The 22,718-nt window shown below is 40.8% G+C and overlaps 2 protein-coding genes across 6 annotated transcripts; one reads left to right on the forward strand and one right to left on the reverse strand.

The window, feature by feature from the left end:
* Positions 1-10,675: 10,675 nt before the first annotated feature.
* On the reverse strand, positions 10,676-20,676 carry umad1 (UBAP1-MVB12-associated (UMA) domain containing 1). Of its 5 annotated transcripts, XM_030741864.1 has the most exons (5): positions 20,621-20,676; positions 20,349-20,395; positions 18,923-19,011; positions 14,732-14,817; positions 10,676-13,084 (listed from the first exon to the last, which is right to left on the reverse strand). In XM_030741864.1, the coding sequence occupies exons 1-5, from the start codon at positions 20,666-20,668 to the stop codon at positions 12,812-12,814; spliced, it is 543 nt and encodes a 180-aa protein (XP_030597724.1). In that variant the 5' UTR covers positions 20,669-20,676; the 3' UTR covers positions 10,676-12,811. The 5 variants fall into 5 exon arrangements, with proteins under 5 accessions (XP_030597724.1, XP_030597729.1, XP_030597727.1 ...); XM_030741869.1 differs by lacking the exon at positions 20,349-20,395 and having other exon boundaries at positions 20,621-20,673; XM_030741867.1 differs by lacking the exons at positions 20,349-20,395; positions 20,621-20,676 and adding an exon at positions 19,580-19,622.
* On the forward strand, positions 19,673-22,495 carry rpa3 (replication protein A3). Its single transcript, XM_030741870.1, has 4 exons — positions 19,673-19,992; positions 20,100-20,174; positions 22,124-22,235; positions 22,316-22,495. Exons 1-4 carry the CDS (start codon positions 19,894-19,896, stop codon positions 22,396-22,398), a joined length of 369 nt encoding a protein of 122 aa, XP_030597730.1. The 5' UTR covers positions 19,673-19,893; the 3' UTR covers positions 22,399-22,495.
* The last annotated feature ends 223 nt before the right edge of the window (positions 22,496-22,718 follow it).

A 22,718-nucleotide genomic window follows, 5' to 3' on the forward strand; every position in this document is an offset into this window, starting at 1 on the left:
CTACCTTGAGGGAATGATACGTGTGACTGAACCTGTGGATAAATCATAGTTTGTTTAATTAATCTGACACTGACAGAAGTGCCTTTCCAAGTTTGAGGTAAAACCAGCTGCAGCCAGCTGCACATCTCTGCACAGCCATCATACTACCTTTGGATCTGGATTTTGCAATGGAGTGACAGATGGGTGTTTTTGCTACCCACTCTGAGCACCTGCAAGTCATACAGTCTTTTGTGATTTTTACTGTACCAAAGTAAAGTCTCATATAACAGTGCCTCATCAATGATGCTATGATAATGGTTACACAGACATCCCAAAGGCATTTACAATTAGTTTTTACTGTGCCCACATCAGTGGTGCCACAGGTGGAGATGAAACAATCAGTCACATCTGACTGAAGGAATGAGTACATCCTGTGGTGGTTCAAAGCATGTTGGAGTAAAATCACTTGATGGAATGTGATGACCACAAAATTTTGGAACCTTAGATGATGTGTCAGAATTTGTGTAGAACAGCTATAATTGTTGTTACTACAAAAATGAGGATCTGATGCACAGTTTCTGAGATGTCAGGAATCAGTGTCACCATAAGCTGGTCTAGCTGCTATACAGAATGTTCATGAGTAATTTGTTAGTGAAATAGCTGTGAAATTTTCATACTGCAGCCACAAATTATTTTTAATAAAGCCAGGACTAGAGAAGGGTCGAAACTCTCAGAAAGGGAGTGCTGTGAGTGATTCATACAAGCCTTACCTGTGTCCGTGATGCCTGGAGAGTCATGTGGATGTTTATTGTATGTAAAAAATGACAAGACAAATCACACAAATAGCTGTCACAGCCAAAAAAACGTACTAAACCTCTCAGCCCATACCATCCTAATTATCTAAGCAGGTGTCTGTGTTCCATTGCTGGTCCGTTGTGGATGACACAGAGTCTCGCTCAGCACATCACTTTGTTGGAGGAGGGTGCTTTTTTCACCCCTCACTCTTACTTATGGTTCCAACACAGCTGCAAGTTGAAAGTCCAGAGCACGTCGTACACCCTTGTTGTCTTCCTCAGTGTCAACATGGAAATCTCTCTAACCCTATGCATTATTACTGTGGTTCTGGGATCTTCTTGCTGTGGTTGGCATGAACCCAAGTGGTGCGACCTTCAACCTTAACCTCTGTCTGTGCTGTCAGTAATACCTGGAATGGCCCCTGCCACTTTTGTTTTTGCTACCAGCTGGTTCTCTGGAGATCTTTGATCAGTCTCCTGGTCTGCATGGGTGTAGGTTTGTTTGGGCTGGCTGTAGAAAGGCTGCTTTATAGAGAGAGGTCAGAGAGATGAGAGGTTTATATACTACTGTAACATTTCATCCTCACAGTGTTCTGTGGTCAGAGCAGGACGTCCTGGGGGCCCTATCCCCATATTTGGTGGAAGTCCAAACAAAATTTCAAAAGGACTGAGGACATGTTTAACTCTTACCCTTGTCCTTATGTGCATTAACACAGGTGGTAAGGGCTTCAGCCAGCTGCTGCTTTTATATAAGATAGTCGCTTACATGTTTCAAATCTGACAGAAGCTGCTCCATTATTGCTGCTGAGCTTACCTGGAATCCCCCACCTTGGGATGATTTCTGACAGTAAGGTTTTGACCACTGCACCTGCATCTTGTTTGCTAGAAGGGAAAACATCAACCCATTTTGAGAACATGTCCACAATCGCTTTTTACCGCCACATGGTGTGAGTTCAATGAAGTTCATTTGTTGATGATCAAAAGGCTTTTCCAGGCATGAATGTGTTGTTTGTGAATTTTGAATACTTGTACCTAGATTCTTAGTAACACAAACCATACTAGAATTGCAAAAGTTTTTTGAGAATAATTTTGGAATCACTTTGTAAACCAGTGTAATAAAACGAGTAATAAGGCATCCAGCAATGCAGCCACAAGTTTGCGATGTGCAGTGGATTTCCCTGAATCAGTTAAAAACTGCTTTTTCCATAATGTGCAAAAAACATGTGCATATCTAGAATCAGTGTAAATAGTGACTGTTTGCTCTTAAGTGATTTCACATGCTTGTATTAATGCTACAAGTTCAGCAACTTGAGCTGAATAGTGAGATGGTAATGAGCCTGATGCTAGGATGTCATGTTCTGTGACCTATTTGACCTTTGATCAGTGTCTGGGTTGTGTGATGCCGAATCATCCAGAAAGACCACCAGATCAGAGTTAGTCAGCAGTGAGTGCTGCAGGTCAGGTCTGGGAGAACAGACTTCAGAAATAGCTGCTATACAATCATGAGGCTCGCCATATGCTTCAGTAGGGAAAAGTAAAGCTGGGTTTGGCACAGTGAATCTTTTAAGTGTAACATTTGGTATTTCCACTGATAAAATCTGATACCATAACCAATAAGAAGTTGATAAACACATAGTCTTAGCTCTAGAAGGATCAGTGACACAGAATGTGGCAGCAAAAGGGTTAAGTCTGAATAGCCCACAAGGTGATATGAAGCTAGAATTGCCTAGAGTTGCTGTTACTGCTCACATGTTAAGAAGAAGGTCTGCTGCTACTGAGTCCAGGTAGAATGAGAAATATGCCACTGTGCTCCTGCAATAAAACAGAGGTCATGTGTCCACCCTTTTGATCCACTGGCTGGGAGAATGCTTTGGTAACCCTAGAGTTGGTGCAGTCTGCACTGTCAGTAAAGCTTTGTCTGCATCATTAGTCCACTGTAGTCTGCTATATGGAGTCAGTCCCCTCTCATATATCATTGCTGACAGTGGAGCCTGTCACACAGCATAGTTGGGTATCCACTGGCAGCAATATGATGTCATGCCAAGAAAATTCATCAGTTGTTTCTTTGTGATTTTGGAATGATTGAATCACTACAATCCTTTTGGAGAGAGGGCCTTACCGTCATGATCAGGACATGATCGCGTGTCCCAGATAGGTGACTTTCTCCGAAGCCCATTGTAATTTGAAAAGGCTCACCTTGTGACCGTTCAACAGTGCTTTTGTGTCAGTCTTGCAGGCCTGCTTAGAAGGAGAGCAGATCATTAAATCACCGACATCTACAACAATGTTGGCCCCTCCGGAGGGATAGAAGTTGACAGGTTTTCTCTCAGTGCACTGTTAAACATTGTCTTGCTCATCTTGTTCAGCTTTTGGAAGAGAAACATGTGGAATGTTCTCACAGACACTATTAAAATAACTGCACATTTATGGGCAGCACAGTGGCATGGTGGTTAGCACTACTGCCTCACAGCTAGAACGGCATCTAGAAGGTCTGGGTTTGATTCCACCTTGGCCCGGACCTCTCACTGTGTGGAGTTTGCATGTTCACCCCGTGTCTGCGTGGGTTTCCTCCTATAGTCCAAAGACATCCAGATACCGGGGTCAGGTTAATTGGACACTCTAGGTGTGAGTGTGAATGTTGTCTGTTTCTCTGTGTTGACTCTGCGACAGGCTGGTGACCTGTACAGGGTGTACCCTGCCTCTTGCCCTGTGTCAATCTGGCCTTCATTGCCTGTGCTTGTGTGTGTGCATTAGGCTGGTTAAAGCATTCTGTTTGTGTGTCTTATTTCCATCTTTTACCATTTTTGCGATGCTCGAGCACCCTTCCCCTTCGCAACCTCCACCCTGAGTCAGCTGGCCTCATTTTCCTCCTTTCCAGGATCATCCTTAATCCAATGTCCTGTGAAAGCAGCCATCTGTATTTGTCCCTCCACCTCTCTGCTGCTGTCTGCCTCTCCCACAGTCTGCAGTAGTTTGTTTGTGACGTGTGCCTTGTCAGCTGTGCCATGTGGAGTATTGCTTCAGTTTTGTCTTTGTATTTTTCTCAGGCTCTTCTTTTGCTATTTTAACTCCATGTGTGGAAAATCTCAAGCTCAGATGATCTTGCCAAGTTCAGTTACACAAACTTTGTGTGCATACTTTCACAAAGTGTTTTTGCAGTTGAACTTTCCAGTTTGTGATTTGGGGGCATCTGTCCACCCATGCTTTAAATGTATTTCCATCAGGCAGTTTAAATGCTCTGTCCTGTTTCCTGTTCCATACAGGTAGACACTTTGCAAAAGTAGTGGTGAAGTTGCTACACAGCGTGCTTATGGCATTTCTATATGCGGCTGGTCCCCCGTAAGGTTGAGGACAATGTCATTGTCTGGCCACCTGTTGTTGACTTTGATGAGATGGTTTGTTCCCACTTTCAAATAAGCAGTCTTTATCTCAGCTGCTGTTGATTTAAATTCCACCAGAAAAGAGTAGAGTTGGGCCACAGAGTCCTCACTGTCCTTTTTGGAGTCTGGAGGGTGTTTTGTGGTTGGTGACCCAAAGCAATATTTACATTCAGGCGCACAACTGTGTAGTACTGTGGTGATGCTGTCATCCAAACTGTTCATTCGTCTATGGAGAGAATCAGTTCACCTGAGGTGATGTTAATGTCAGTGCAGTCTCTCTGGAAGTGTCTTGTGTGAGCTGGGGGAGGTTGATTGATGTTGAAGCATTTTTTTCGGGGTCAGAGTAAGGTGGAGGTGAAGCTGTGGAATATTTAGCCAAATCTGGGCCTGGATGTCGGTCTGATGATGTTGATGGTGTTGGTCTAGCATTTTGCTCTGGCTTCTGTGCTCGGGGAAGAGGTTGATCCAGGTCCAGGTCTCCCTGCTTCTGACACACTGAGACATTTAATTAGCATCATTTTTTTCAACCCTGCCTGTCATCACTTTCTTTCTCTGATTCCTGCTTTGTCCTGCTATAAGAAAAAATAAATAAATACAATTTAAACAGCACATACTTGTTTCCTTCTAAGTAATTTGTTTTCTCCTCCTCTCCATTTTCTCTTTTTCAGTTTTTGTTTTTTTCTTTTTTGTATTTGTTTACCTCATACTAATTTGGAAACTATGTTCCTTTATCCAAACATTTTATTGTTGCAATATTTCCTCACCTTGTTTGTTTTTCATAAATTGGACATTTTGACTATTTTAGGTTATATGTAATTTTTGCCGGCTTTTCTGTTTTGGATTTTGAGTTCCCCATTTAGTTCCTGGTGGTATTCGCTTTAATCTCAGAGAGCCAATCTCTAGATTCTCAATGACAACCAATGTCCATTTGTGAATTTGACCTCAGTAAGTCGTCACTTATGTAACCCACGCCTGTGATCAGTCCAAACCAACCAACAGTTTGCCCAAGTTAACGGTGTTTACAGAACTTTTCTCTGAATGGCGGACCCTCTTACCAAACACAGAACAATTCCAAATTTTAATTAAATTATTTGTCCTTAAAATTATAGTACAATCAGAAAATCAAGTTGGTCTCACCTACTCTCCAGTCTGAGTTTGTTATCAATTGAGATTGCCTCTGTCTGCTCTCAGCTGTCAGGCACTCGTCTCCTTAATAACTTACTTGGAGGTAAGCGCTCTTTCAGACTCATTCAGTCCGCCTGCAAGTTTTCTGGATCAACATGAATCAGAAAAGAAATCACTTGAGAAATCCTGTGTTCATTGCCAAGATTGTTGTAGAAAAAAGTAAGTTGAGCTCTGAAACCAAAACCTTTGGAAAGGGATCAATACAGCACAGTCTTCACACCAGCACTGACCAAAGAACAAAATAATAACAGCTCATTGTGTGGATACAGTCTTGTTCTGTTAGCTGTGGGCAGTTCTGGTTCCCACCACCATGTAGGCATCAGCATGGTAACCTGCATCATGATCTTGGACACGGCTTACATTTTAGTTGTTTTCTCGTCTTCACACATAACGTCTTTGTACAAGAAACAAACATTTTTCCATTGCATTTCCACCCTTTTGATGTTTTTAATTTTGTGTTTAGTAGTATTATAATGTTTTTTTTAGGGGTGGCTGTGGCTCAGAAGGTAGAGCAGGTCATCTGCTAATCTGAAGGTTGGTGGATTGATCCCTGGCTGCTCCAGTCTGCATGCCAACGTATCCTTAGGCAAGCTCCTGAACCCCCAGTTGCTCCTGATGTTCCTTGGAGTGTGTAAGTTAGATAGAAAGCACTAAGGCATAGAAAAAAGTGCTTGTCTGAATGAGGCATGTTGCCTAAAGCGCTTCGAGTGCTCAGGTGGAAAACCGCTATACAAGAACCAGTCGCTTTCCCATTTCAGCAGTCAATACATTTATTTTCATTACCACTGGCTAAATTGGTAAGGTTTTCAGTTTTCACTTAACATCATTACTTGGAGCCAAAGGCCCTGTAATATATCTCAGCGCCCTTATACTACGAAGTGAGTTCAACATACCTAGGGTATCTTTCCATTATCTGGATTCACTTACCCTAACATCACAATAAACAGTCACAGGAAGCTGATCATTAACTTGTTAAGTTAACACTGGGTTTCCCTTCCACATTCACATGAAAGGGATGGTATTGGCACCATCTGACCAATCTAAAAGGGGCGGTTTAGGGGTCATATCATTCTTTTTCCACAAAAAATGATTACAATGTCACCTACACCAGAGACCACCACCATTTATAATCAAATGGTGATTAAAAAATTACAAAGAATATGAAAATACAACAGTAAAATGCAAAGACAACAGAGGAATGCTACAGAAATCTGGTGATTTAGCACACAGAATGGTAAAATAAACCTTTATTGCTGGGTGTGCTGTTTATTCCTAAGGTGTTGGCTGCATATTAAAGCTTTGAAACTAGATCCATTTAAATATTTAAAGTTACTGTCCCACAGCCTAATAAAGAAAACATGGAAATCTGAAATTAATGTGATTGATTGAACAGGTATTCTTGGTATGTGTTCTGTGTTTCCAGCAGTGTAAAAGTGAATCAGAATCAAGTGTAACAACATTTTATAAATTTCCTAAATCACCAAATTAATACATGCACATTCCCTCTACAATGCAAAACACCACCGCACTTCATTCAGTGGTTTTAAAGTCATATAGCTATCGAGTTCCAGATCAAAAAGGTTAATCCCACGTCACCAGGCCAACACATCTAAGCTCAGTTCAAGTCCCAAGTCAGAACTAATTCTCACACTAAATTGTCAAATCAAGGCTAACAAGTAACCAGGTCAGAATCAAGACAGGTAAATGCCAGGTTTCAAGAACAAGTCTCACATTTTCTATTTGAAACTGGCCCATTTCCCCAAAAAAGGCCAGGAGATGAAGAGAGTAACAATAAAATGGTCAGATTTAAAAGAGAGACAAAGCAGATTAAACAGGGATTTATTGAAAGGTTTAACTTAGAGCTGCTACATCATCAAACAACAAAATAAAAGTTTAAATGTCATAGATGTTAATAAAAAAACAATGAAAGAAAAACACACTCTTCTGCTAGAAAAAGATGATAGCTGATCGTAGCTCAACACTATTAAATCATACCACTATCATTACACATGAAGGTCATAACAAACAAGTTTTTGCATATATCCAGTGGTTTTAACATTACCCCCTAAACTTGCCACTTTTTTAATATTCCTTCTGCAAATCAATCACCCTTCTCCAGTGCCTGAATGAGTTTGTGTGATACACATGGTAAACTTAACTTACAAATAAATTCACCATTTCACCAAAAAATTGTTGCTTAATTTACAACAATTTATTGGTGAAATAAGATATCCAGTCACAACCAAGGGCACACATTAACATAATGTGTATGTGTGTGTGTGTGTGTGTGTGTGTGTGTGTGTAAAGGCACAGCAGGTTGAAAAGTTCAAATGTAATCATGTATTAAAAAAAAAAAAAAAACAAAAAACCCACACATCTCAACAAAGCTCAGATTAATCTAAAATTCATATTTACAGAATCAGTCAGAAGAAAACAGCCTCAGTTCCTAAAGAGGTGAATCTGCCCAATGTTATAGATCTGTCAGGACTATAATTCACATTATATACAGTACCAGTGTGTCCAAACTTTTGACTAGTACTGTATATATACACTACAGGTACATGAACCTGAGTGAATCCATACGTTTAGTTTTTACCAGAAAGATATTGCAAGCTTTTAAGTTGGTTTATTCAGTTAATTTAAATGTCACAACTGATACTGAAATAGTAAAGACTGGCTCAGTGCCAACAGTGTTGGTTAAAAACGCTTACAGGATGTTGGATGCTAGTTTTTTTTTGAAATATCAATATATGGATACCATTTGCTGTTTACAACAGTGTTTAAATACAAAAAAGTGGGATACAGTTTAACTTTACAGGCAGTCATGGCTCACAAGACGTTTTGTAGAATAAAATATGCACCACCTGAGGAAAGGTATAGCTAACATGTGCATTTGACTGTAGACTATTAAAAAAATCTGTACAACAAAGACAAAAAATTTGTACGTCAAAAAATAAACAGTAATAATAACAATGACAAAATAGTCTAACATACTGGATCCAAGGGAAAGCCATATTCATGATCCCAGGGGATAGGATCAATGTAAAATAGTCAGAACATTAATTATGGCAAAAACTGTGTTGCTACATACAATATGATATAAACATAAACTGTGTAAACTATATAAATGATGTAATCAAATGATTACATAAGAAAAGCAGTTAGCTAAAATAGTCCAACTTGACTTTATCATTATATGTCTACATATGACCTAATGTGGATTGTTCTTTCTAGCCAATGATTCCACTGAAGTTGTGGCTTTAACAGAAGGTGGCATTTTTTTCTGTGGGACCACTGTCAATATGACCAAGTCACTGCCTCATCATCCACGTTCCACATCCTCAGATGAAGTGGGATTATGTTTCATAGCAATAAAAATGTTGTCAAACAACAGACAGCTGACAGCATGATGGTGAAGCAGCTGTGTGCAAAAATATCCACCTTTTCTTAAAGGAAAAATACAGTTTATAACTTAGAACTTTTTTTTAGTTTGGGCCACCATGCAGATGTTCCTATTTCCACCCCTCAATCTCCATTTTCTCCATTTCCTTTTTTGCACATCACTCTTGTGGAGCAAGAAGGCACAGAAAGTGTCAGTTCTGGACGCACCCAAGGATGGCCTCTGTAAATGACACAGTACCTTATCTACACTGGATATTACAGACTCTGTCCACTGCCAAGAGGTTCACCAAAATGTCTGACACTGGCCTGGAACCACAGTTGCTGGGCGCAAAGTTGGAATCAACAGCATTAAATGCTACAGGCATGGTTACCACAAGAAATGTACCCATGTTGTTTCCATGTGAATTTACCCCAACTGCCACTATACAGGTGCTTGTCATAAAAATAGAATATCATGAAAAAGTTGATTTATTTCATTAATTCTGTTCAAAAAGTGAAACTTGTTTATTATATTCATTCATTACACACAGACTGATATATTTCAAATGTTTGTTTCTTTTAATTTTGATGATGATAACTGACAACTAATGAAAACCCCAAATTCAGTATCTCAGAAAATTAGAATATTACTTAAGACCAATACAAAAAAAGGGTTTTTAGAAATGTTGGCCAACTGAAAAGTATGAACATGAAAAGTATGAGCATGTACTGTACTCAGTACTTAGTTGGGGCTCCTTTTGCCTGAATTACTGCAGTAACGCAGCGTGGCATGGAGTCGATCAGTCTGTGGCACTGCTCAGGTGTTATGAGAGCCCAGGTTGCTCTGATAGTGGCCTTCAGCTCCTCTGAATTGTTGGGTCTGGTGTATCACATCTTCCTCTTCACAATACCTCATAGATTTTCTATGGGGTTAAAGGTCAGGTGAGTTTGCTGGCCAATGAAGAACAGGGATACCATGGTCCTTAAAGCAGGTACTGGTAGCTTTGGCACTGTGTGCAGGTGCTCTGCATCTCCATAAAGTTGGTCAGCAGCAGGAAGCATGAAGTGCTCTAAAACTTCCTGGTAGACGGCCGCATTGACCTTGGACCTCAGAAAACACAGTGGACCAATACCAGCAGATGACACTGCACCCCAAACCATCACTGACTGTGGAAACTTTCCACTGGACCTCAGCCAGCGTGGACTCTGTGCCTCTCCTCTCTTCCTCCAGACTCTGGGACCTTGATTTCCAAAGGAAATGCAACATTGACTTTAATCAGAGAACATAACTTTGGAGCACTCAGCAGCAGTCCAGTCCTTTTTGTCTTTAGTCCAGGCGAGACGCTTCTGACACAAGGACTGCGACAGCTGAAACCATGTCTGCATACGTCTGTGTGGTTCTTGAAGCTCTGACTCCAGCTGCAGTCCACTCTTTGTGAATCTCCCCACATTTTTGAATGGGTTTGTTCCACAATCCTCTCCAGGGTGCAGTTATCACTGTTGTTGGACACTTTTTTCTACCACATCTTTTCCTTCCCTTCGCCTCTCTATTAATGTGCTTGGACACAGAGCTCTGTGAACAGCCTCTTTAACAATGACCTTTGTGTCTTACCCTCCTTGTGCGAGGTGTCAAAGGTCGTCTATTGGACAACTGTCAAGTCAGCAGTCTTCTCCATGATTGTGTAGCCTACAGAACTAGACTGAGAGAGCATTTAAAGGCCTTTGCTGGTGTTTGAGTTAATTATCTGATTAGAGTGTGGCACCAGGTGTCCTCAATATTCAACCTTTTCACAATATTCTAATTTTCTGAGATACTGAATTTGGGGTTTTCATTAGTTGTCAGTTATAATCATCAAAATTAAAAGAAACAAACATTTGAAATATATCAGTCTGTGTGTAATGAATGAATATAATATACAAGTTTCACTTTTTGAATGGGATTACTGAAATAAATCAACTTTTTCATGATATTCTAATTTTATGACCAGCACCTGTATAATGTTCAGTTCTCTGTCAACCTGAGGGCTGGTTCTTAGAAGGCATCAAGGCAGAAGATGTTCTTTATTGACACAGGCACCAGCGCCACTGGCTTCAGATTTTAGAGCAGATACACTCTGTGACCTGAACCCAGAGTATCTGCATCTTTAAAAAATGTCAGTCCTGAGTCAACCAGACAAGTAATGCCAAATCTGACTATAACTGAATTTTAACTATAGTTTGCAGTAACAGCAGCCATTCTGTTCATTGCAATGGGATCCAGGATAAAGAAGCAAAGTAATCATTTTGCCATTTCTTCACTTGGATGTCAACATTAGTTCATGTAGCTATGGACAAACAACAACAACGATGGAGAGAACCCAGGTGTTTGCTGCATTGCTGTTTGTTGTTTGCCTCTGGGACTCCAGATGCATCTGACAGGTACTGGCCAGTACCCTTTGTCTGTTCACAATTTTTATGGACGGAATTTCTAGGCAGAGCGTTTCTACTTTGGTAGCCTCAGGATCTCATCTTTACTTTTTTGCTGATCATATGGTCACCTCCAGCTCACACTGGGGCAGTTTACAGCAAAGTGTGAAGTGCTGGGAATGAGAATTAGCACCTGCAAGTCTAAGGCCATGGTTCTCAGTGGTGAAGAGGGTGGACTGCCTGGAATGAGTGGCTGTCCCAAGTGGAGGAGTTTAAGTATCTTGGAGTCTTGTTTATGTGTGAGGGAAGAGTGAAGTAGAAGATTGCCAGCAGCACTAATCCGTATCATTATATGTTGTTTTGAAGAGAGAGCTGAGCGTGTTGATTTACCTGTTGATCTACATTCCCATCTTCACCCATTGCCATAAAATCTGGACAGCAACAGAAAGAATGAGACTACAGATAAAGTAAGTGGTTGAAATGAGTTTCCTTCAAAGGGTGTCTGGGCTCAATCAAAACTCCGAGGTTAGTCATCCCAGACTTTTAGTGCTGATCATAACCAACAGAGTTTGTGGACCTTGAGTTCATTTTGACTCACTGTCCTGTGCAGTTTAGATTATCTGTAGGGTTGTTTTCAACACGTCTTTGTATCTGATCAGTTTTACCCTGTGTGACCAGGTCTGAATAGTTACCCAGGTGACAAAAACATGATCCTAACCGATCACAAGGATAGTCGAAGTGCTATCAGTGGGACCAGAGATGTAATAACCTGAAAGTACAGTAACCCCTGTACTTTGTTGTATCTACAGAGTGAGACTTGACAAAATTACTTAAGCTCTTAAATTTTTGGACAGAAAATCTAATCAATATCATTATAGGCATATAATATGTTAGGTTTTGACAATCAAGTTTTGTATTCAGACATATGGTTGGTACACACGATTATATATAATGTTGCCCCACCACTTTTGAGTAGATTTGTCCAGCTCTGTTCCAGCAAACGAGCAGAGTTACCAGGCCCACCATCAGGGGTTACTGTGGTGTGCCTACGTGAAGGACAGCAACTGTGCAGTCAGCTTTCTCTTTTAAACCAATTAATTTAAAGCAATTTAAAAATATGTACCAATTTCCATATCTTTTCTTGTGATCTGAAAACGTGGATTTTGAGGACTCAGTCTTGTGTACATTCATTTGTCTTGTGTTTTAGGGAATTTTGTTCATATTTGGTTAATATTTTTGATATTTGTCCTGTTTATCTTTGTTATTAAATTTCTTTGTGTGTGGGTATGTATATATATGTGGGTAATATGAGTATGTGTATTTGTGATCTGCTGATTGATCTAATCTGTGTTTCATTCTATTTTTTATTTTATTTATTCGCCCAGCGACTGCAGATGGAAATTAGCTGATAGCAAAATTTGGTACAAATCATCTTTTCCTTTTATGTGATTAATGTTTTTTGTACATCATCCCTGAAAGAAATAAACTTGAAAGAAAGACAAAGTATCTATAGAAGTATAAATATTCATCATAATCCAGCAGCTCTATGTTTAAAGTGATTTTATTTTGTGTCATTTTATGGGGCTGACTTGTTCAAAGTAAAGCTTTTCTCTGATATAATGTGGGGAACTGAGCATACCAGCTCAGTTTCACACAGTGTGAACTCACAATACTGCAGTTCAGAGACTAGGTACTGTGAAGTATAGAGTTCTCTAAAGTGAAGTCATACTGAAAGCTGGCTAGATTATAGTTAATGTCCCGGGACAGTAGTACATCAGGGATGAGGGGGAATCCTGCCTGCATGGCAAGGACATGAGGAGCCAAGGTGAAGGGGACATCCATGAGGAGATCTGGAAGAGTTGAAGGAGCTTCTACTGCTGGAGGCCCCACCACTGGCTCCATGCTGTGTGAAGCTACAGGGAGCTTTGTGTCACATGGATCTGGAGTTGAGCAGGATGACTGTGAGGAAAAGGACAGATGTTCCTTGTGAGTGTGCAATGTTGAAATCAGTGCAACACTTAGCAAGACTGAGCTTAAAGTTCAGCTCAGAAACACTGAATTAACTAGTGGAAGGTGAAGGTAACAGTGGTCCCCGTGGTAATCGGAACACTTGGGGCACTGACCCCCAAACTGGGAGAATCGCTCCAATAGATTCCAGAAACAACATCCGAGATCTCTGTCCAGAAGAGCACAGGAACAGTTAAGATACTGTGCAGGATCCTGAAGGTCTCTGGTAGAGGACCTGAGCTTGGAGGACCAAGAAAGCCCACAGGATTATAATTATATAATGGAAAAGTTACCACAGCTTTTAAGTCTAGAACCAGTGGACTTCACAAATGCTGTGTTTCCTCCCTTGATGTGCTCTGCCAGTCCTTTACTGCAGCTGCCTTCAGTAGCTTTTTGTTTGTGGGTATCGACCTTCAGCTCTGTCTTCAGTAACTGAAAACCATGTTCTGTGCACCACAGTGTGGGTGTATATATATATATATATATATTAGGGGTGGGACTTTAACGCGGTAATTTCGATTAATTAATTACGGGGAAATTAACGAATTAAAATTTTTAACGCATTTTAATCGCACTTTGCATCGTGGAACGTTTCTCAGTGCGCGAGTTCCCGGCATACAGATTATATCGACGCACAATGTCCAAATTAGGGGCCGCATCCTGCGAAGGACCCGGCCCACGTCTTTCGCAGCCCACGAACACCACAAAGGCCGGAAGTGAGCAGCTATCCTTCATATCAGCTGCCGTCACCTCTGCGTAGCTCATGTCGCCTAGCAACCGTGAGTGCGAAGCACAGCTGTGTAAAAGCAGCTGTTAAACTGAGAACGAACTTTTTCTCCTTTTTGTGGTTTAATTTTAAGTCTTTAATTCAAAATAAGCTGTTAAAACAAGCGTAACACATTTCAACATCAAGGAATACAGCTGAGAGAATGATTAATTTCCAACTATAACAAGTGAGACATTAATGTTGAATAAAACTATCCAGTTATGATGCTTAACTTTAATTTCAGGAGTTTGCTTATCACAGGAGCACTTCCACCTTTTGTTGGTCTGTGTAGTAGACTGGTGGGAAAATAAACAACATTTTGAAGTTTAAGCTTATGTATATTGATTTATTCATCAACTAAACTTAAATTAATATTTCTCATGTCAAATATTGAAATGCGATTAAAATGCGATTAATTTCGATTAATTAATTACAAAGCTTGTAATTAATTCGATTAATTTTTTTAATCGAGTCCCACCCCTAATATATATATATATATATACATATATATATATATGTATATGTGTATATGTATATGTGTATATGCATATATATATATGTATATGTATATATATGTATTTCCTGTTGTATAAAGTGATTAAACCTGGAGAGATGAGCTGTTCATTAACACTGCAATGTGCCAGCTCTAGGATGGCATATCTGGCAAATGGTGCACACAGTAATCCACACACATAACCAGTGTCTACAATAATGTGCTTAATTAGACATGAAGTAAGTAACGCTAAAGTATTTAGGCTTATAGAGTAAATGTGGACTGATCAGAAGTTAAGGAGTGTGGCTTCTGTTTTAAATGAATGGCTGTGGCTGCTCACCTTTGATGACTGCACTATGACATTCGTTGAGGGTTGTGTGACATTCTTGGTTTGCATCTTCTGCCTCTTTTCTTCAACTGTCTCAGCTGGAGATCAAACAGGACACACAGTAGAATGTTTATTAGAAATATACACTAAAGAAATAAACTTTCATAATCAGCAACACAACGAGACACATCCGTAACAAGAATATGGGTGACAAAAACATGAACTCAATTCCATAACTTCACCAGGTATAAAGAGTTTAAAAAAACACACACACACACAAGTCTGAAGGCACCGTTATCAGATACAAGAATAGATGAACAAAATAACTGGCAAATGAAGAAATGACAGAAATAACTACAGCAGCCATAAGAAGTGAAAACTACAGTATCAGGTTTACCAGTGCAGCTAATATGCATATACGGGCCTGCAGCTCTACTGTAACCTTCATAGAGGGAAATAAAGCTTTTAGTGTAAACTGTTGTCACTGCTGTCATTTTTGATTTGCCAGTAACTTTATGGCAGTGCATTGATTGCACTGATTAGAAAACAGTCTATGGGCTTGCTTGGTCGCCTCCATCTCAAAGAAAAAGCCTGGCTCTGACACTTGTCCTCCTCTGCCAAAAATAACTTGCAGCTCCTGACCATCTGTGTCTCTTTCATCAGGCTCTCCAATGAAAGCTGAAACAAGGCTTAACAGCAAATATATAAATGCTGTATTTCTCTGGGGGAGGAAATAAACTGAAGGTTAAATGAAAACGAGCCTTGATGCAAGAGGATTTTTAGGGTTTCAGTAATAACACATAACTTCATCTTAAACTGAGACCAACAACTAGAAAAACTCTACAATAAAACTCAAGACCAGGAGGAGACGAGAGGTGTTGCATCAGGAAATCAAATGTGTGTGGCAATCCATTGTGAATAAGGGAGTAGCCAAAAGAACCATTACAGTTAACCTAACCTAACATGTGTGTCTTTGGGCTGTGGGGGGGAACATGCAAACTCCATGTAGGTTTGAAACAGTGCAACAATGCTAACTGCGCCACTGTGTCATCACGTGTCACCTTGCTGTTGATCACATTTGACTTCCCCACTTATTATACAACAAACAAACATGCAGTCTCCAAAGGCCCATCTGGCCAGTGGATTAAACCCAAGACCTAAGTACTGCACTATAGTGCTGCCCACAAAAACACAAACAAACAAACACTAAAGTTTCCTTCGAAGGGTGGCTGGCCTCTCCCTTAGAGATAAGGTGAGGAGTGCGGCCATCCAGGAGGGGCTCAGAGTAGAGCCGCTGCTCCTCCACATCGAAAGGAGCCAGTTGAGGTGGCTCGGGCATCTGATTAGGATGCCTCCTGGCCGCCTCCTGGGTGAGGTGTTCCGGGCATGTCCCACCGGGAAGAGGCCCCGTGGTAGACCCAGGACACGCTGGAGAGATTATGTATCTTGGCTGGCCTGGGAACGCCTTGGGGTCCCTCCGGATGAGCTGGAGGAGGTGGCTGGGAAGAGGGAAGCCTGGGCTTCTCTGCTTAGGCTTCTGCCCCCGCGACCCGGCCCCGGATAAGCGGAAGAAAATGGATGGATGGATGGAAACAAACACTAAGTGCCACAGCACAAGGGTTTAAATTACAATCACAGCAGTGATATTTTTACACTGCCGTCACAGACCTTTCTGATGGGGAAGTGAGAACAATTACACTATTCTCTTTTATAAAAACAGTCATTTTACCAAAGGAGTTGCTGTCTCTGTAGTCCATGTTATTCTCAGGTGTTTGAATTTGAACAAACATGTTAAACATGGTCACATAATAACAGAAGCAAGCTAACAACTAAGGCAGTCGCAGACAGTATATCTCATGTTCTGCCACATAAACTACTGTTTTTGTATTAGTGGCTTAAAAAAGATTCAACAGCTTCAGTTCCCTGACACAAACACCTGTAAGGTAAAATTAGAATATTCTACATGCACTGTACACTTGTTTTTTAAAGATGTATTGTGTTTTAATCAGGTCAAATACACTCTGCTGCTGAGCCCATGCACAGCAGTATACTCCTCAAGCTTCAGTGCCACTTCTCCTGTCTGCTTCTCCAAACTGTGTTTATGCCGAGCACCATCGACAGGTATCCACAGATTATTTAGATATGCTATACAGAACAAAGATGATTTGGCATAACATCAGTATGACCAAACTTTGGATACCAGATGGTCATATGTGGGAAAACAATGGCTCTTAATACACTGGTAAGGACCTTCAGATGCAAGATGTAATTGGATTACTAGAGAAACAATTGATGTGTGGTCAGGAAAAAAGTTGATTCTCAAAGTTTTATTGTTCAGATTCTGTCATTGTGTAACTGGCAACAGATTAGTAAAATGTTGGGTTGTAAAAAGAACATCTTAGAAAGCTTCTCAGGAGTAACAATGGGCAAAGACTCCCCATCTGTTTTCAGAATGATGCTGCTCAATGTAAAAAAGTGAAGACTTTGAATAGCTCATCTACAGTACGTAATATTAACAAACGATTCAGAGAATCTGGAAAAATGTGTGTGCAAGGGACAAGGTGGAAAATCAGTATTAGATACCAATGACCTTCTGCCCCTCAGGCAGCACTGCATTAAAAACAGGCATGATTCTGTCATGAAATCCCTGCTTGGGTTCAAGAAAGGGGTGAAGAGGTGTAAAAGGAGGGTCTGTGGAGCTACAATAACGAGGAATTCAGACCAAAGCGTTGCAGTTCTACTTTATATAGACCACAAGTGAATGATTTAGATATGAAAAGGAAGGATTTAAAAGCATGATATGTCTCCTTTAAGATGGACTAACACAAAGTAGAAAACAGTTCTATATTCGGATAAATCTACATTTTGGAAAACGTGACTGCTGCATCCTTTGAAATAATAAAGAGGGGGCTTGTTGTCAGCTTGCACATCTGGAGACTATTTACAAACTGTTAAAAGAAGTCCTGTCCCAACTTTTGAGAATGCTGCTGCCATTAAATTCAAAATGACCTTTCTTTCATAAAATGGTTTGCAGTGATAGAGTTCTGATAATGAACCAGTAAAGCCTGGCGCAGGACGACCTCAGCACGGCGCAACACGGGCGAACAACTGCTGGCTAGAAGCCCTGATATATCTCCGGCAAGGGAGGAGACACAGAGATAATAACTAGATTGATGAATAACAGGAGGACGACAGCTCGCATGTACAGAAAAGTGTGATCGGCCAAAGTGCCGCGAATCATAAAAACATTACAAAGTTTGCAGGCGAATAGCAGCGACAAGATGCACCAGCATCCAACTGGCAGTCACTAAGATCCCATAATAGGTGCTGGCCCTACATAATTTACATTTTTCCCTCAGAGTCCCCTCAAACTCTCTGATTGATGCTCATCTAGCGCAGTGAACAAAGTCAAAGAGTGCTGCGGCCCACTTTAAAACCAGAACCGAAACAAGGCAGTCTGATACGGGCCGATGAGTCAGAGATGTTCACTTCTGACCAATGACAGTGATGCTGAGGTGAGTTGTTGAGGATTTCCAGAACTTTTAGCTACTGTTAGCCGACGTTACTGAAACTTACTTTGAAGTAAAGTTGCTTACAACTCTGACAATGAGCAAATTAAGAGAATATAATCAAACTGTTTATTGGAGGGAAAACCTTAACCTTAGCTTATAACCAGCTGTTGTTGCTGTTTAGCCGGCTCAGCTGTTTGTAGACAAGAGGTCACATGTTTGATGTGCTGAAACTCAGTAATTGTGCTGTGTTGTGACTTCAGTTCAGGAGATGAGGCTTGAGGTGAGCAAGAAAAGGGTGATGTGGAGATTAGGGAGAAGAACAGGAGTTTTTAGCTATCTCTGCATGTTTACAATGTTCATCAGATTTCCCTTTAAGAATGATCAGGAATCTGGAATATTAATAGGATTTTATTGCAGTATGGAGGGTTAACACTCAGGCTCACTTCAGGTCTTTTCTGCAGGAACAACAGGACCAATGCACAATCATGCTGATGCAGTATATGCTATGATGGCTATGATGAACAAAACACACAACTCCAATCAACATTGACATTTTTACATTACAATACTTCCTGTCAGTGACACATATCTGTATGTATCATTAGGTGCAAATATGAAACTATAAAATGATGCTGCACGTTACTCACAAGCTGCTGCTTTATATGTAGTGCAATTTTAACATGTTTCTCACCAACAATAACAAATCCTCCATCTACTTCCTTGTCTGGGGTTGACTTCTTTGAGTCCTTACGCAATCCGAACAAGCTCCACATGATACTCCTGTGTAAAAAAAGAAACTCAAGGTTAAACGAATAGCCAGAGCATTATATAAGCTGCCTGCATCCATTCATTTGATCACGCCTACTGTCATTAAACCGTAACAACGGGGTCAAAACTCAAACTCTGGAAGACAGAAATACTTCACTTAGATCTTAAACCAACAAGTGTGAAATCCGTTCTACGCTGTGTGTAGTTGTAGAAACAGCCAGGGCGAAGGAGCACGAATCGCTTTAAATAAAAGTGATTAGAGTTTTTATTTAGTTTTCATGGCCATACACAACTCATTAGTATTCTGTCAAATTGACGCTATTAATTGTCCATCCTTCGGTCGTGGATTGAGAGCCCAAACAACAGCTATGCCTCTAAGAAAATGAAATGACGCGCTTACTGTTGTTTCTTATCGAATTCAGAAAGCCTTCATAAAGTCAGTTCAGGAGCCTTTAGTTTAATTCACTTTAGTGCCGCCCGTGTAACTGTTTCCTTCGCTCATTTACAATAAATATCCTAATAATCTGTCCTTATTTTCTCATCGAAATACCCGAATTATTGTCGCCGTGACGTCACTAACCTTATTGCGGTCCGTGTCCGGGTAGAAACAAATGGCGCGTTCTTTTCTGCCGTCAGCAAAATGTAGCGGAATCGTTTGTTGTCGTTTCCGCGGAAGAAAATGTTAGAGCACACCGGATGTGCACTGGGAAAAAAGCCTGAGGCGTTTGGTTTTCATTACTGTGTTAGCCGTGATTTCAAGTCCCGCTTTTTTCAACGTAAATTTAGATAATCCGCCCGTGCGAGCTGTGACTGTGTAAAGCGCATGACTAAACATTTCCCGCGCTGTGTTGTATCGACGCAGGTTCAGTAACGTGAGAAAAGCAAACTGAAAAGATGGCAAGTCTACTAGACGCTGCTAAGCCGAGAATCAGCTGTTCCATGCTATCGCAGTATATCAGCAGAGCAGTCTGCTTCGTCGGGCGTGTTGAAAAGGTCGGTGTTAGTTAGAGCGAACAGGAGTTGAAATATTTTAGCAGTCATGAATAACTAACCGACATTGTGAATGGCAAGTAAATAAAGTATTAATTTTGCTTTGGCAGGTTCACCCAACCGGGAAAACGTTCACTGTGTCCGATGGTGAAGGAAAGACTGCAACAGTAGAGATGAACGAACCCGTGAGTACTGCCGTAGTTCAGAGACTGGTGTACCTCTCGGGTACTTTGTGTTATGATTATGAACAACTGTAAAGTTGTGGCCCAACAGTAGAGGACGCACAATGTACAAGAGGCCGTTAGGCTTGTTTGAAGCGTAATTTATGTTCTCCAAATGTTTCCGTGTGTTTCACCCACGGCAAACATGCTCCTGTGCGGTCCTCCAAACTCCCACCTGCAGGTCGCTGGACGCGGAATCACCGGAAGTGGGAGAAGCGTGAAGAAAAGAAAAAAAAAAGGCATCAAAGATTAAAAAAAAACAAACAAACCACAAAGCAAAAAATATGTAGCTGCAAACGGCGATAATAGGACGGCCGCCGCCCTGTGCTGATGCCGGATGTAGATCGTTATTGGGTGGATGTTCTTTCGGGGTTACCTGTAGGAATAATGTGATAACAGGTGTGACTTACTTTTTGATCACTGTGATGTACTGAGCGTGGGTCCAAGAGTTTGTGCATTTGTGAAAGACAAATTACTGTCAGTTTTTCCCCATTGGAATAAAATTGGGCATTTGGGGCATCACCATGGCAACATTATAAAAATGATTGTCACTGACTTGTGATCAGGCTGATATACTGAATGTTTGCACCAAATTTCAGACATTTCTGAGAAACAAATTGTTTTGACATCAGTTTGATTCTGTAGAGGGCGCTATTGCACAGCTACGGATTCAGGCTGGGTATGTACATAAGGAATTCAAATTTCAGGCAAATTGGCTGGCCTTTACTTACTGATTCTATAGCAGAGGCCCTTATCCATGCCTTTGTCACCACCCGGCTGGACTACTGTAATGGGGTCTTGTTCGGGATCTCCAGCAAAGCCGTGGACAGGCTCCAGTATGTCCAGAATTCAGCTGCTAGGCTTTTAACCCGCACTAAGGTCTGGCAACACAACACACTTATTAAGCTACATTGGCTCCTGGTAAAGTCTTGCATTGTGTACACGATCCTTCTCCATCCACCCATTTTCTTCCGCTTATACGGGTTCAGGGTCTTGGCGGTGGGGTGTCAAAGTGCTGTCATAGTCAGTGAATAAGTGTGTGAAGTTTGATGGGTCTAGCTTGAACAGTATGCATGTAGGTTTAAATTTAAATGCAGGTCACATTGTTAGATTTTTCAGAAAACTTGATCTCTGACCTTTACCTTCAGATCAAGGTCACCAAGATTTGGTGTTGTTGGGGGGGGGGGGGGGGTAGACCCTACTCTCTGGAACTCTCTTCCTTCCAATACCCCATCACTGGGCACTTTTAAGAAACTGTTGAAAAACAGTTCGAACTGTTCGAAAAGGCCTTCAATTCCTTGTTGTTGTTGTTGTTGTTGTTGTTTTTTTGGTCCAGCATCCTTGGGTTTCTTGAAAGGTGCTAAATAAATCTAGGTAACACCGTTTAATATTCTAGGAAACCTTGAACAACCTTTGATGGCCCACTTGTCTAGATCACGCTGACCAGTGTGTACCCTGCCTCTCGCCCTGTGGCAGCTGGGATAGGCTCCAGCACTCTCCACCTTGTGACCCTGAAAAGGATAAGCAGAAGATAATGGGTAGATGGTGTTACTGTGTAATTGTAGTAATAAAAATGGTATGTAATTGCATCTATGCACTAAAATACATTTGGTTTAATTGTATGATTACATTTTTCATTTATGTTGGACTTACAAAGGTGTGTCACAGAAACACTGCTATGATTCTTCTGCCTGTCACATCTTTTTTGCTCAGAATAGAAGCAGTTTATGTCATGCAGTGATAGAGTATTGCTATCCCACCTCCTTTCACACTGTTGGTGTGTGTGTGTGTGTGTGTGTGTGTGTGTGTGTGTGTGTGTGTGTGTGTGTGTGTGTGTGTGTGTGTGTGTGTGTGTGTGTGTGTGTGTGTGTGTGTGACTATTTCAGTAATTGTCTGGTTCTTTATCTTCTTAGCTTGAAGAAGAACTGAGTGGCATTGTGGAGGTTATTGGTATGGTGTCCAACAAAGGAGTAATCATGTCCACCACATACCACATCCTACAGGAGGACAAAGGCATTCCCTTTGGTATGTCTCTGTTGATTGATGGAGTACAGTAGTGTTCTTCATCTGGGACTTACAGTGTGTTGTGTCTGTTTATGTCACAGATTTAGAGCTGTATAATGAAGCCCTGAAGGTCATCCATGACTTCTCTCAGTACTACCCATTTGAAGTGGCTGCCAGTGGATGAAGATTGGCTCCCTTGATTTTGTGCCTCATTTTATTTGTGGGGGAAAATAGTGTTGTACAAAACTTTTACAATAAATTCAAAACCTTTCATCATCAAATTTCACTGAAGTTTTTCTTTTAAATGATAAAGTATGTGAATACTACTTGGTGTACTCCAATATAAACAAATAAAGGGTGACAGTGACATCTGAATTTTAAACTGTAAAAACTAAACTGAGGTTCTCCAGATGAAATTAAATGTCATGAAAAAATCATTTTCTTCATACACTTTTGGGGAGGGGGGGTCTGAAAGAGAGTACTCTTTGTACACTTTGGAAAATG

The sequence above is a fragment of the Archocentrus centrarchus genome, chromosome 11 (assembly GCF_007364275.1).
Source record: "Archocentrus centrarchus isolate MPI-CPG fArcCen1 chromosome 11, fArcCen1, whole genome shotgun sequence".
Classification (NCBI taxonomy): domain Eukaryota; kingdom Metazoa; phylum Chordata; class Actinopteri; order Cichliformes; family Cichlidae; genus Archocentrus; species Archocentrus centrarchus.

What these genes read in the sequence shown, in the direction of transcription:
- umad1 (XM_030741864.1), bottom strand. Translation starts at nt 20,668, where the DNA reads ATGCACAAACTCTTGGACCCACGCTCAGTACATCACAGTGATCAAAAA. An exon ending in CGCACAGGAGCATGTTTGCC is followed by an intron (nt 19,012 to 20,348) that starts GTGGGTGAAACA and finishes TTTTTTACACAG; the next exon opens with GAGTATCATGTGGAGCTTGT. An exon ending in TGGAGGATTTGTTATTGTTG is followed by an intron (nt 14,818 to 18,922) that starts GTGAGAAACATG and finishes TTTGATCTCCAG; the next exon opens with CTGAGACAGTTGAAGAAAAG.
- rpa3 (XM_030741870.1), top strand. Translation starts at nt 19,894, where the DNA reads ATGGCAAGTCTACTAGACGCTGCTAAGCCGAGAATCAGCTGTTCCATG. An exon ending in TCGTCGGGCGTGTTGAAAAG is followed by an intron (nt 19,993 to 20,099) that starts GTCGGTGTTAGT and finishes TTGCTTTGGCAG; the next exon opens with GTTCACCCAACCGGGAAAAC. An exon ending in GGACAAAGGCATTCCCTTTG is followed by an intron (nt 22,236 to 22,315) that starts GTATGTCTCTGT and finishes TTTATGTCACAG; the next exon opens with ATTTAGAGCTGTATAATGAA.